Source organism: Sander lucioperca, chromosome 2 (assembly GCF_008315115.2).
Source record: "Sander lucioperca isolate FBNREF2018 chromosome 2, SLUC_FBN_1.2, whole genome shotgun sequence".
In the NCBI taxonomy this organism is placed as follows: domain Eukaryota; kingdom Metazoa; phylum Chordata; class Actinopteri; order Perciformes; family Percidae; genus Sander; species Sander lucioperca.
The window spans coordinates 14,363,193-14,375,823 of NC_050174.1; the positions used below are offsets into that span (position 1 = coordinate 14,363,193).

The 12,631-nt window shown below is 40.8% G+C and overlaps 2 protein-coding genes across 4 annotated transcripts; both read left to right on the plus strand.

Annotated features, from left to right (window-relative positions):
* The first annotated feature begins 1,102 nt into the window (after positions 1–1,102).
* lztr1 (leucine-zipper-like transcription regulator 1) lies at positions 1,103–9,788 on the plus strand. Of its 3 annotated transcripts, none has more exons than XM_035993431.1 (20): positions 1,103–1,743; positions 1,849–1,911; positions 2,001–2,057; positions 2,158–2,237; positions 2,339–2,447; positions 2,957–3,040; positions 3,134–3,191; positions 3,303–3,442; positions 3,537–3,738; positions 4,163–4,273; positions 4,438–4,530; positions 4,650–4,745; positions 5,013–5,184; positions 5,299–5,468; positions 5,615–5,898; positions 6,456–6,605; positions 7,901–8,006; positions 8,133–8,213; positions 8,653–8,860; positions 9,074–9,788. In XM_035993431.1, the coding sequence occupies exons 1-19, from the start codon at positions 1,592–1,594 to the stop codon at positions 8,767–8,769; spliced, it is 2,325 nt and encodes a 774-aa protein (XP_035849324.1). In that variant the 5' UTR covers positions 1,103–1,591; the 3' UTR covers positions 8,770–8,860; positions 9,074–9,788. The 3 variants fall into 3 exon arrangements, with proteins under 3 accessions (XP_035849324.1, XP_035849330.1, XP_035849318.1); XM_035993425.1 differs by having other exon boundaries at positions 1,105–1,743; positions 5,010–5,184; XM_035993437.1 differs by lacking the exons at positions 6,456–6,605; positions 7,901–8,006; positions 9,074–9,788 and having other exon boundaries at positions 1,104–1,743; positions 5,010–5,184; positions 8,653–8,848.
* A 1,755-nt stretch (positions 9,789–11,543) lies between these two features.
* On the plus strand, positions 11,544–12,525 carry si:dkey-98f17.3 (uncharacterized protein LOC793143 homolog). Its single transcript, XM_031309123.2, has one exon. The coding sequence runs from the start codon at positions 11,606–11,608 to the stop codon at positions 12,260–12,262; it is 657 nt and encodes a 218-aa protein (XP_031164983.1). The 5' UTR covers positions 11,544–11,605; the 3' UTR covers positions 12,263–12,525.
* The last annotated feature ends 106 nt before the right edge of the window (positions 12,526–12,631 follow it).

Below are 12,631 nucleotides of genomic sequence, written 5' to 3' on the forward strand. Positions count from 1 at the left end.
AATGGACTGGACATTCTGGCCAGGAAAGAAATTAAAAAGTCCAAACTAAACGAAAATAAAAGCTAGTTGAAAATTCCAAACTATTGTAACCTCGGTTTATACTGCCTCGGAAAATTAGCCTGCAGAAATAAAGGGAATTGAATTAAGAAATACATCAATGTTTTTCTTGATAATGCATTGTGCTACTCATTTATTTCTTAATTTGTGTCCACACACACACACACACACACACACACACACACACACACACACGTATATATATTTTGTATTTCTATGCATTTAATATTTTGTTTATGGTTTTGCATTTAATAATGGATTCAGTTATTAATTAATATATCTGTAGTGTAATGATTTTGTCCTCCATACACCTCCCCATTATTATTTTTTATCCTCAAAAATAAAGTAAAAAAAAAAAAAATGTAATATTGCATGTATTAGTCTAAATGTTCTGATTCATAAAATCGATAGTTTCCTTTCTGTGACTGTTTCATCCTTATTACTGTATTATAACAATTACCAAGATTGTTCTTGTTTAATAGTGTATGAATGTATATGCGACCCAACATTTTTGAATAAGTTGGAAAAATATTTCATTATTAAATTATGGACCAAGATAAACCACCAATTCTAAAGAAGGTAAACCAGTGCTGGCAGGTTGCCATTGGGAAGGAACAAATGTTAGAGGATTGTCCTGTTAAAATTAGTTTGAGATGCAGAATATACACCCAAGTGGCAAACACGGATACATTCTCTAAAGGTTATTTAAAGCTTTAAATAACCTTCAGGGAACCTTTAGGTAACATTCCCCTAAGGTTACATGTTTGTTAAGTTCGGTCACTCATCTCTATTCATTGATGGCACAAACGTGAATGTGCATAGTGATGCCTAGTGGTAGCACTGGTAATATTACAAGCAGGCACAGGTTTGGAAATAATTGATATTGATATTGAATGGTATAAACAGTGCATCATTATGAAAAAGAAATAAAGCACTAAATAAATCAATAAATGTCCTCTGTTTTTTTTTTTTTTTTTTTTTTTTTTACATTACAGGAAGTGAAGTACAGTCTTGCATGTCTTGCACTGGTCTCGCGCTCGGGGGCGTGGTTGGCCGAGTGTGCTCTTTATCCACAACACTTATCTGCTGCTCCTAGTTAAATGCAAGTGACGTTAGCTTTTGTGGCTACTAGTGTCTTGCTGCGAACTCATTCACTTCGTACGCATACTAGCTGAATGGTTGAACCGGATACGGCAGATATTTTAGTGTAACGTTGGTAGCTATCCGTTAACTTTCCATTCGCTGTAGCTTGTTTTGCAGATTAGCACAAAGCTGGCTAGCTGTGCGGCTAATGTTAGTTTTTAGCATCGCGTCGCGGATAGCTAGCTAGCTAACTGTTGTTAGCCATCTGACGTAAATAACGCGGACTTTAGTTGTATCTTACTTAAAGCCAAGGTAATACTAGTGCACAGCTGAATTACAAAACACATTAGCTGTCACACTGGATGACTAACTTTTAACGATGGCGTTAACTGTGGAAGTCCCTGCTGATGAGTGGCCCTGAGAAGTGATTCCGCTGGATGAGTTAGCAACAATGTCCTGTAAATCAACCAAAGTGGCCCCGAGTGTTGATTTCGACCACAGTTGCTCCGACAGCGTGGAATATTTGACGCTCAATTTTGGCCCATTTGAGACTGTTCATCGCTGGAGAAGACTCCCTCCGTGTGATGAGTTTGTTGGTGCAAGGTAACATGTTGACAGATGAGTAGGTGCAGCTTTATCTGGCTCCACCGGCTTAATCTTCAGGTTTACAGCCTTTTAATCACCCTGAACTTCATTTTCTCGGTTTAGGCGCAGTAAGCACACTGTTGTGGCATACAGGGATGCCATTTACGTGTTTGGGGGAGACAATGGGTGAGTAGTACTGGGCTGTGACTGGCATTCTAACTTTATAATTATTGTCCACCACATAAAAAGCATTTACATGTTGTGTCATCTAATAGAAAGAACATGCTGAACGACTTGCTCCGTTTTGATGTGAAGGACTGCTCATGGTGTCGGTAAGATTGCATCAATGCACTATTCCATCTTAATTAGCAATTAAAGAATTACAGACGGTGAGATATAATGCATTGTCCTTTTGTATGATATTCACTACAGAGCCTTCACCACTGGAACTCCACCTGCTCCCAGATATCACCATTCAGCTGTTGTCTATGGCAGCAGCATGTTTGTTTTTGGTAACTACTTTTTTTAAGCTTATGTTCGTCATAATCACATGTCATTTATGCTACCCATTTTAAACTCAGGTGATATTGATCCTTTAATGCTTGACTTACAGGGGGCTACACCGGAGACATCTACTCAAACTCGAACCTGAAAAACAAAAACGACCTTTTTGAGTACAAATTTGCAACAGGGCAGTGGACTGAATGGAAAGTGGAGGGGAGGTAATGTGTGTTTTTAAGATGTTTAAGTTGTGTTTCTTGGATAGATTTATCTTTATTTTTTATTATATATTTTTTATATATTTTTTTTTCACAGCCAGTTTATGGCAGATAGTTTTAGCCTGTTAGCAAATCTGGAATTTATTGGTTGTTTATTTTGGATTGTTTTTACAGGATGAAAAATATCTTTGAGTTTTATTAAAGGACACATTACCACCAGTGCATTTTGTGTTTTCTCCCATGTGTCTTTTAAAGTTTCTATAATTAAAGGTTATTGTGAGTCTTCGTGGGAAGATGACCTTGTTAACTTCAAGTTGCAGGGAATAGTCTCTTCCTACACTAGGAAACATGACTATTTTGGGATGGAGGCATAGCATCTAGGAGGAAATCAGTTTAAACCAACCTGTTCCTTTTCAAAATTTTGGGTGTTTCTAGTGTGAATCTGTAAAAACCAAAAGCTCAGCCAGTTGAACATCAGAATTCAACCCCACTGCCTTTTGTCTCTGTTTCAGCTTGCCAGTAGCTAGGTCTGCACATGGGGCCACGGTCTATAGTGATAAACTGTGGATATTTGCTGGCTATGATGGGAATGCCAGGTATGTTTGACTTTTTTTTTTTTTTTTTTTGCTTTTGTCACAACTGACACATTATTTGCATATAATGTTGACAGATATTTCCCCCTTGTGCAGGCTGAATGATATGTGGACCATCAATCTGCAAGATCGAGAACATGCGTGTTGGGAAGAGGCCAGTATAATACATTTCAATATACTATAACCAGAATGACATTGAGAGGAGACCGCTCACCAACACTACTGTATGTGTAAACGTCTCTTCCTCTGCCTTTGGTTGCATCAGATCGAGCAGAGTGGTGAGATTCCTCCATCTTGCTGCAACTTCCCTGTAGCTGTTTGCAGGGACAAGATGTTTGTGTTTTCTGGTCAGAGTGGAGCCAAGATCACCAACAACCTCTTCCAGTTTGAGTTCAAGGGCCACATGTGAGTACACCCTTTGCTTGTGCCTTACCTCAGTCACTCATCCTGTAGCTGCCAGTGTTGGGACATGGGACTAGTCATTACTCCATCTTCTCAGGTGGACACGCATCCCGACTGAACACTTACTGCGGGGCTCCCCTCCACCTCCCCAGAGACGTTATGGCCACACTATGGTTGCCTTTGACCGCCAACTGTATGTATTTGGAGGTGCGGCCGACAACACTCTGCCCAATGAACTGCACTGCTACGATGTGGACTCTCAGAGCTGGGAGGTGATCCATCCCAGCATGGACAGTGAGGTATGAACCAAATGGATTTACAAAGAACTGTCAATAGACGATGGAAGTGGTTGAATGATATCTTAAATATGTGACAGGCTGAATTATAAAACATGAACATGTTGGTCCTTAACTTACCACCCCTACTGTACCATTCTCTGTTTTATGTTACTGCAGCTGTTTAGTTGGATTAAATGTGTGTTAAAACTATTCATTTTTTTATTCATTTTTGAGTTCAGCTACTCTTCAAGCAACACTGTAGGGGACAAACTGCTAAAGGAGTACATGGCAGCAGACTCAGTGCTTATCACATTAGTATGGGAGCTTCTTTAATGCCATCCTGGATGTGCATGCAAACACATCTGTTATTGAGTATTTAACTACAAAAAGTAATGTTTTCAAACAATCTCCTTGCACTATCTCTTTTACTTCCCTTCCCCCTCAGATGCCCAGTGGGAGACTGTTCCATGCTGCTGCTGTGATTCAAGATGCCATGTACATCTTTGGAGGAACTGTGGACAACAATGTGCGCAGTGGGGAGATGTACCGATTCCAGGTTAGTGTCAACCAAAACCATTGTTAATATTTACAAGCTCCTGCATCATTTGGACACTGTGGTCAAAAGCCTTCCCTGTCTAAAGAAAATATTATGGACTCTGTGTACTTAAACTGTCAATCTTGTTTGGACAGTAGTTTTAATAGTTATGTATTTCCTCACAGTTTTCCTGCTACCCAAAGTGTACACTCCATGAGGACTATGGCAAACTGTGGGAGAATCGTCAGTTCTGTGATGTGGAGTTTATTCTGGGCGAGGTGGGTTTGTATTACCGGAAGGCTATGCCTCTGCTGATTTGAAATTACAAGGTGACATTCACATTATCCAACTAAAATGATTTCTCCATCTGTTTGACTCCTTGTTGTGTTGTCTACAGAGGGAGGAGAGAGTCTTGGGGCATATTGCCATAGTGACTGCAAGATGTCAGTGGCTGCGGAAGAAAATCCTGCAGGCTTGGGATAGGCAGCGACAGGTCAGACACGCAGCAAGTACACTTAGTTTCCTCTGAACAAGGGAAGACAGTCACTGTTGTCAGATGATATTTATTTACACATTTGATAATCGGGCAGATGCATTTGTAATTAATTTAAATAAAATTGAGTGAAATTATGCTAGCTACTAAATGATTATCAAATTCCCAGAGGATCTATGCTCTTATCACAATACTGATATTGTATTGAAGCAAATCAAGTGTCACATGTTAAAGTTTTACATAATCTTCTGTCTCTGTGTGCAGAAGACTAAACAAGACAGTTGCGAGGAAAGTGACGAAGGGGCAGCTGGAGGCCCGAGGGATATCCCAGCAAGCAACAGGCCGATGCTAGAGGTATCCATCAGGGAAGCGGAGGCCCAGCCTTTTGAAGTCTTAATGCAGTTCCTCTACACGGACAAGATCCAGTACCCACGCAGAGGTACCTCTCTCCTCATGGTTGCCCTGTTTATCACTCATTAGATTCCAACTGCAGTAATCCCCAAGAGAGACAAGAAAAACTGATAATTCTTCCTTTCTTTGCTTGTCTCCAAAGGCCATGTCCAGGATGTTCTTCTAATTATGGATGTATACAAACTGGCCCTTAGTTTTCAGCTTTCCCGCCTCGAGCAGCTGTGTGTGCAGTACATTGAGGCTTCTGTCGACCTGCAGAATGTTCTCAGTGTTTGTGAAAATGCCAATAAGCTGCAACTGGACCAGCTCAAGGTACGTCTGGTTAAGTGTCATTTTTACTGCCCTCCAGTGGTTAAAGTTCATATTGTTTTCAGCACAATACATGTTATACTTTCAATCAAAAGAGGTCAGTAAAATAATCATCTAATCTTATGCTAACCATTTTTCTCTTCCTCTAGGAACATTGCCTTAATTTTGTGGTGAAGGAGTCACACTTTAACCAGGTGATCATGACGAAGGAGTTTGAACGTCTGTCCACCCCACTGATTGTGGAGATTGTGCGACGAAAGCAGCAACCTCCTCTCCGGTTGTACTCAGACCAGCCTGTGGACATCGGGACCTCCCTGGTCCAGGACATGAAGGCGTACCTGGAGGGAGGCGGCTTGGAGTTCTGCGACATTGTCCTGCTGTTAGACGGACAACCACGGCCAGCTCATAAAGCCATACTGGCAGCCCGATCCAGGTAGGGACAACACCAGTTTCATGATCCGCTTCGTGCACATGCAGCAGCTAGAGCATGTTATCAGACCCCTGGCTTTTTGTACATTCTTTGTTTATTCGTGGGAAGCACACATTGTAGCTCTACAATTGAATATGCTTCAACAAAAGTTGCTGCTTACTGCCAAAAGAGAGAAAAACACATTATCTCAAGTAGGTTTAACTCTCAAAGGCAACAATGTGCCATGTCCATTTGAAGGCATTTTCATAACTGTTAGGCCTTTGCTGTCATTTGTATTTGTGTTGTGATCCAAGGTTTAATAATAATTACCTTTCATATTTATAGTAATTTTATGAAAAATATTTTACTCTATACTTTATTTTATGCTTCAGTATAAATGTATTTTTTTGTTATATTTTTTTTTTTTAAAGAAAAAAAGAAAAGGAGGTTAGAAAGTAAAAGAAATGTATTTTGCATCATGTTCAAACATTTCAGACCTAATTTTTTTTCTTATCATTGCAGTTCATTTCAGTTAAGTGATTTGTCTGACACTTTTTAACATTTATATTTTTACCCCTCAGTTACTTTGAGGCGATGTTCCGCTCCTTCATGCCCGTGGATGGTCAGGTTAATATCTCCATCGGTGAGATGGTTCCAAGTAAGCAGGCCTTTGAGTCGATGCTGCGTTATATCTACTATGGCGACGTTAACATGCCTCCAGAGGATTCCCTGTATCCTTCTCAAATTTAGACTGCTTTATATTCATTCACCAGATTAAGTCTTTCCCAGGCAGAGCCCACCGTAATGACAACATTGAAAACATCTTAACATTTTTTCTTTACAAATTTAATGAAAATAAATTATAAAGGAGGCCACATCCTTTGAAATGGGAACTTGTGGAGATCAGATGGGATGAGAGAGTCGTAACCACAATGACTGAGTGTGATAAGCTGAAAAACCTGTCGATGAAGGCAAACACGCACACACAAAAAATACTGCTCTTATTTCTTCTGTTGAGCCCTAACTTATTGTGGCAAAATTTATTGAGTTTTATTTCTACAGAGAAGTTGAGGAATTTTGTACAGTCAATACCTGTGAGTGGCCCACCATACCAGAAGTATAGGTTTAGGCATAAGGTAAAAACATATGTTAGGTATACACCTTGAAATAGATATATATTAAAGGTCCCATGGCATGAACATTTCACTTTATGAGGTTTTTTTTAACATTAATATGAGTTCCCTATGATCCCCCAGTGGCTAGAAATGGCGATAGGTGTAAACCGAGCCCTGGGTATCCTGCTCTGCCTTTGAGAAAATGAAAGCTCAGATGGGCCGATCTGGAATCTTGCTCCTTATGAGCTCATAAGGCAAGTGCATGGCACCCCCCCCACCCCTCTCCACCTTGCCCCTCTCTTCCTCAATAACATTTAAAGCTACAGACACAGAAATGGCACATATACTAAGGAAAGCTCATTGTGGGACTGGGTCTAGTGGCTGTAATTCTGCACCAAGGCTGAATTTCAGGAAGGAGACTTCAGATACAGTATTAGGGGACCACTAAGGCCTATATAAAAGCATCCAAAGAGCACCATGTCATAGGACCTTTTTAAGGTATACATTTGTAAATGGTTTTCTTTTAGAATGCAAGGTGTTTGAGGTAAACAAAGGATTTGCTATGGGGTAAAAATAATTTTCTTGGATCCATAAAAACCATAGACTGTTAATATTAATATTAGTAACAGCGCTACAGTCAGCATCCAGCAGCCATTATTGGAACTGCACTTGTGTGTTGGACTTTATTCAGCCATTGCGGTCACCTCTTGCACAAGATACTATGCAAGGAACAACGTATACATTTTGTATTTCTTTCATTAGCATCATAACTGTCTTCCTGTCCAGTTGGTTATGGGTTACATTTAATGAGCAAATACTCTGCTCTCTTATTCACATGAAGGTTCTGTGCAAAGTTCAAATCACAAACTTTTTCACTGGAATGTTTCACTTCCTTAACCTGTGATAAACAGCTATCTGTTTGCTGCACCATATTACTACGGGTTTTCAAACAACAGACTGCAGGCTTACTGCAAGCAGAATCTGGAGATGAATGTCACTGTGGAAAATGTCTTGCAGGTATTTATGTTTTCCCCAAGCTGGGGGGGAGCAGTGACCTAATTTGACAACGTTGTCCCATACTTGAAGGCATTTTCTTATGCAGAGTGAATCATTTACTCACTCCTTTCTCCCTCAATACTTCAGATTCTGGAGGCAGCTGATAAGACCCAGGCTCTGGACATGAAGAAGCACTGCCTGCACATTATTGTCCACCAGTTCATTAAGGTGGGTGGGCTTGTATCCGGAGCCCTGGGGGTTTGCTGCCCAATCACTGCAGCTGAGCTAACCCTGTAGGCTTGTCTTCTTTGCGGGAGACTGACACCGTTGGCCTCCAAGTGGATCACCCTTCATCTTCTACGTAGAGAGGAGACTGTTTACAGCCCGGCCGGCTGAACAAGCACATCATCACATAGCGATGAGGGTCATAGTGCCACTCTGAATATTGTTTGTTATTCAAGCAAACAGCGAAGCACTCAATTCTCACCCTGCTTCACTGCAGTGTTAGCTATTGTTAATGTTTCTGCTTCTTTCTGTTTATCTTTATTTTTTGTGCATGAGCAATCAAGTGCTGCTTATTCCTCATTTCACTCTGTTTGACTCATTGTCTTGTCTTGATTTATGGCTCATTTTTTCCCCCATGTTTTGCTCTCCTCCCCTCCCAAAGGTATCCAAGCTCCCCAACCTGCGGTCTCTCAGCCAGCTGCTGCTGTTGGACATCATTGAGTCTCTAGCTACACACATATCAGACAAACAGTGTGCTGAGATGGGCTCCGACATTTAAGAGGACGCCAAGAGCCGGGCTCTTTTCTCTCACAGAAGCCATACATCTCTGCTCCGCCTACTTCTAGTCATTCCCTCGTCGCTAACGTGCAGTTCTTTTCTTCTTTTTTTTAATTTTTTTTTTTTAAAGATTATATTTTGGGCATTTTTAGACCTTTTATTGACAGGAAAGCTGAAGAAATGAAAGGGGGGAATGACATGCAGCAAAGGGCCGCAGGTCGGAGTCGAACCCGGGCCCGCTGCGTCGAGGAGTAAACCTCTATATATGGGCGCCCGCTCTACCAACTGAGCTATCCGGGCGCCCGGTTCTTTTCTTTATGTTGGCCCTCGCATGTCTTGACCCACAAACAGTAGAAGGCTTTCACACAGTATCAAATTGTTCTCACTCTGTATCTCAATGAGGAGTGAAATCATGGAAGAAACCGGATTCTAGCTCGGTTACAATTTGTTAAATGGTCTAAAATTCCCTTTTATGTTAAGTTTGTGATTTATTTATTTTGATTACAGAATTAAAACTTTTGCGAGGTTTTATTCTGCTCAGTATTGCTGCTGCATTTTTTTAATACATGTAGATATGCAGTGGACTGTAATAACTCATACTTGTGACACTATAGAACGTTTCAAGTGTGGCGATCAGCTGTTATCTGCTCAGATACATTCTAAGTCATCTAAATGCAACTTGAATGAAGTATACTATTACATGGATTATTTATCTATAAAACTGTATTCATCACTTGCAGTATTCTCAGCTCTTACTCAGTTAACAAGCCTGGATTAAATGTAAGGAATCGAAATCATATGAAAATAATTAGAATGTATGTCCGTCTTAAAGCTCTTTGTTTTTGTTTAATGTTATTGTCACTGGTACACATCTTTGTAACACGTATCATCTCTTACCATTACTAACAGACTATCCATACAATAGCAATGTGTATTTAGTGACATCAGTATGCTGTTATTGAATATTTCCCCATACGGGTTTCATGTATTTAAAGCCTTAATAAATCTTATACAAAATGAGTCCTGCTATACGGAGTCTCTGTGGCCCCTCTGCACCCTGGACCCCTGTAAAATACAGAGCCAGTGGAGGCTGAACTCACTTGATACCCACTCAAAAGTCTCATTTTCTTGGTTCCAATATCCCCCTTTGCTGTCTGTTGTGAGTAAAATACCTTATGTAATTAATGTTTTTGCACAACCATCCTTTGGCAGTTATAAATTAAAAGTAAAGTGTGCCAAACGTTTCCTATAGAAGCTCAGTATTCATATTAAATGATGCTTTGACCTACAGGCCTCTACTGGACCCTCTGACCTAACTTACCTTTAAGATGCCTTAAATGATACGCTCACCCAAACAAAGAGCAGATACATGGCGAGCTACATTGTATCTCCTTAGGCTATACTACAGTACAGTTGCTGGCCCCACTGGCTTGAGTTTCATCTAAAAGCCGTGGCCGACTCTACTCCAGCTGTCATCTAGCTGTGTGCTATATGTTATAATAGGCTTGGATTAAAACCGATGTCTAAAAGTAAGCAATTTACAGATATATGTTTTAAAAATCAAACTGATGCAGTTTCTCCCAGAAGTCTCACAGTGGAGTATTCACAAATATTTTTATATGGCTGATTTGCACAAATCTGAAATTCTTTCACAGACCTTTGCCATAAACTAAAGCCATTGTAATACATACATAATGTGAAAAAGCTGAAGGTTAATCCTTGACCTTTCATCAAATTAGCCACGTCCTTCAGGGGTTTCAGTTTCCACAGATCTATGGATGATAAGGTCAGACAAAGCTCCTTGGTTTGAGAGGGAGAATGCCTTTGGCTTCTGCAAGGTTTTGCACTTTTGATTGTGATTAACTCAAGTAAGCTAAATTAGAGTTGAACAGGTTAATTCGATTAAATAAATTGCAACTTCTTTTTAAAAATACTTGTCCTTATACAATAGTCGATCAGGCCAGAAAGATGGTCAGGCCAACCCTAAACATTTAAACTACATTAAGTATAATTTGAATAAAATGGAGAGATTGTAAGAAAATGTTGCATTCTGTAAATGATTGAGGGTTTAGACCATTTTATTTTGAAGTTATATAGTACATTTTGCTCATGGGATTGAGAAATAAACGTTGACCTAAATTCTGAGGCGGTAGATTGAATTTTCTGTTAGCTGCCAGTTGTACTGTGAGATCTGTAAGGACCCTCAGTGGAATTCACAAAGTGTTGGACTCTTTTGGACTCTGTTGTAAGTACCCTTGCAGTGAGCACAAAGTGCTATTCATAGTCCAGATACTTGAGACACTTGGCAAATTGAAAGCTCGTCCTTTGATTTTCTTAGAGTGTAAATGTCCTCACTAAAATAATGGCGAAGTCTCATCAGTGACGTCAGTAAAAACATCAACTCATCTGAAATAATCACAACTTCTGAATTTTACACAAACAGGCCACTATAGTAATTCCTGGAGTAGCTTTTAATTCTTCTTCTTTTTTGTACCTCCAATGCCCAGCTTGCTCATGTTTCATTCATTTAAGTTCACTTACGCGCACACAGCCCAGACTCCCGCTGGACATATTTGGTTTCATCTAAAAACAGACTTCATTGTTCACTGCAATGATATGGAACACAAACAGTATGTCTGTTGTCATGCCACAGTCCCGGATTATCTCCCACTTATCAGGTGCATTTTATTAAGGAGGCTGAATAAGTGGGCTGGCCCCGTTGGTCCTGTTAGCAGGTGGGGCGGGCCACAGAGCCACTCTGGATCTCTCAATTTGTTACATAGACCTGCACACTTGAGCAGGAATCACAGCACAGTGTGTATGTGCAGAGGCAGAAGATGGTTTTTCTAACAACTAAAATGATGCAAAGGACTGCACTTTTTGTGACATTTGGGGGTTTGGTCACATCTCTGATCACCACCTTCCTTCCACTATGGAAGACAATGAACTCTGACCTGAACGAGGTGGAGAACTGGTTCTCTGGATTGTGGCACACTTGCCTCTACACCGAGGAGGTGGGAGTTCAGTGTAAGGCCTACGAGTCCATCATGGGGCTGCCTATGGACCTGCAGATCTCCAGGGTGCTCATGTCAGTGTCTATTGCCACTGGAGGGTTGGGTCTGCTGGCTGCCTTCCCAGGACTGGAGGGGGTTGAGATGTGTGGGGGGCAGCCTGTCCTGAAGAGACGGCTCCTCATCCTCGGCGGGGTGCTGTCCTGGGTGTCGGGGCTCACTACCCTGGCTCCCGTCTCTCTTGTGGCCTACACAACTGTGGTGGACTTCTGGGACGAGGGTTTTCCTGATGTGATGCCACGCTGGGAGTATGGAGAGGCAATGTTCTCTGGATGGTTTGGAGGTTTGGCTCTGGTCGTCGGAGGGACTCTCTTCTTTGTAGCTGTGTGCATGGGGGACTACGACCAGAGGCCACCAAGTGTGCCAAACAGCCCGCAGGCGAAGCACAGGACAAAGCACTACCTGAAGACAGAGGTTTTATAGATTGCATATGCACATTCATATACTTCATATGGAGGTCTGTCAGCCTGTAGAGTGATGACATAATGACATTACTTGTTAAATACTTAAATACTACAGTAGCTCTATTTGTATGACAAAGACAGGAATACAATTTCTGACTGAAGTAACATTAAAGCTACATTTGTTTAATTTGTTAATGTCTAAGTCAAATTGTAGACTACATCTTTTCTGTAATCTCTGTTTCTGGTTAACTATGAGATTGTCATCAGGTTTTGACAACTATTAAAGTAATGTTACATAAGAAACTGCAGTAGTTGTTATTCCTTTGAAGTCTACAGAGTCTGGAAAGATATAGGAAGGCTTTATTTCCCAGTAGACAGGCACCTATAT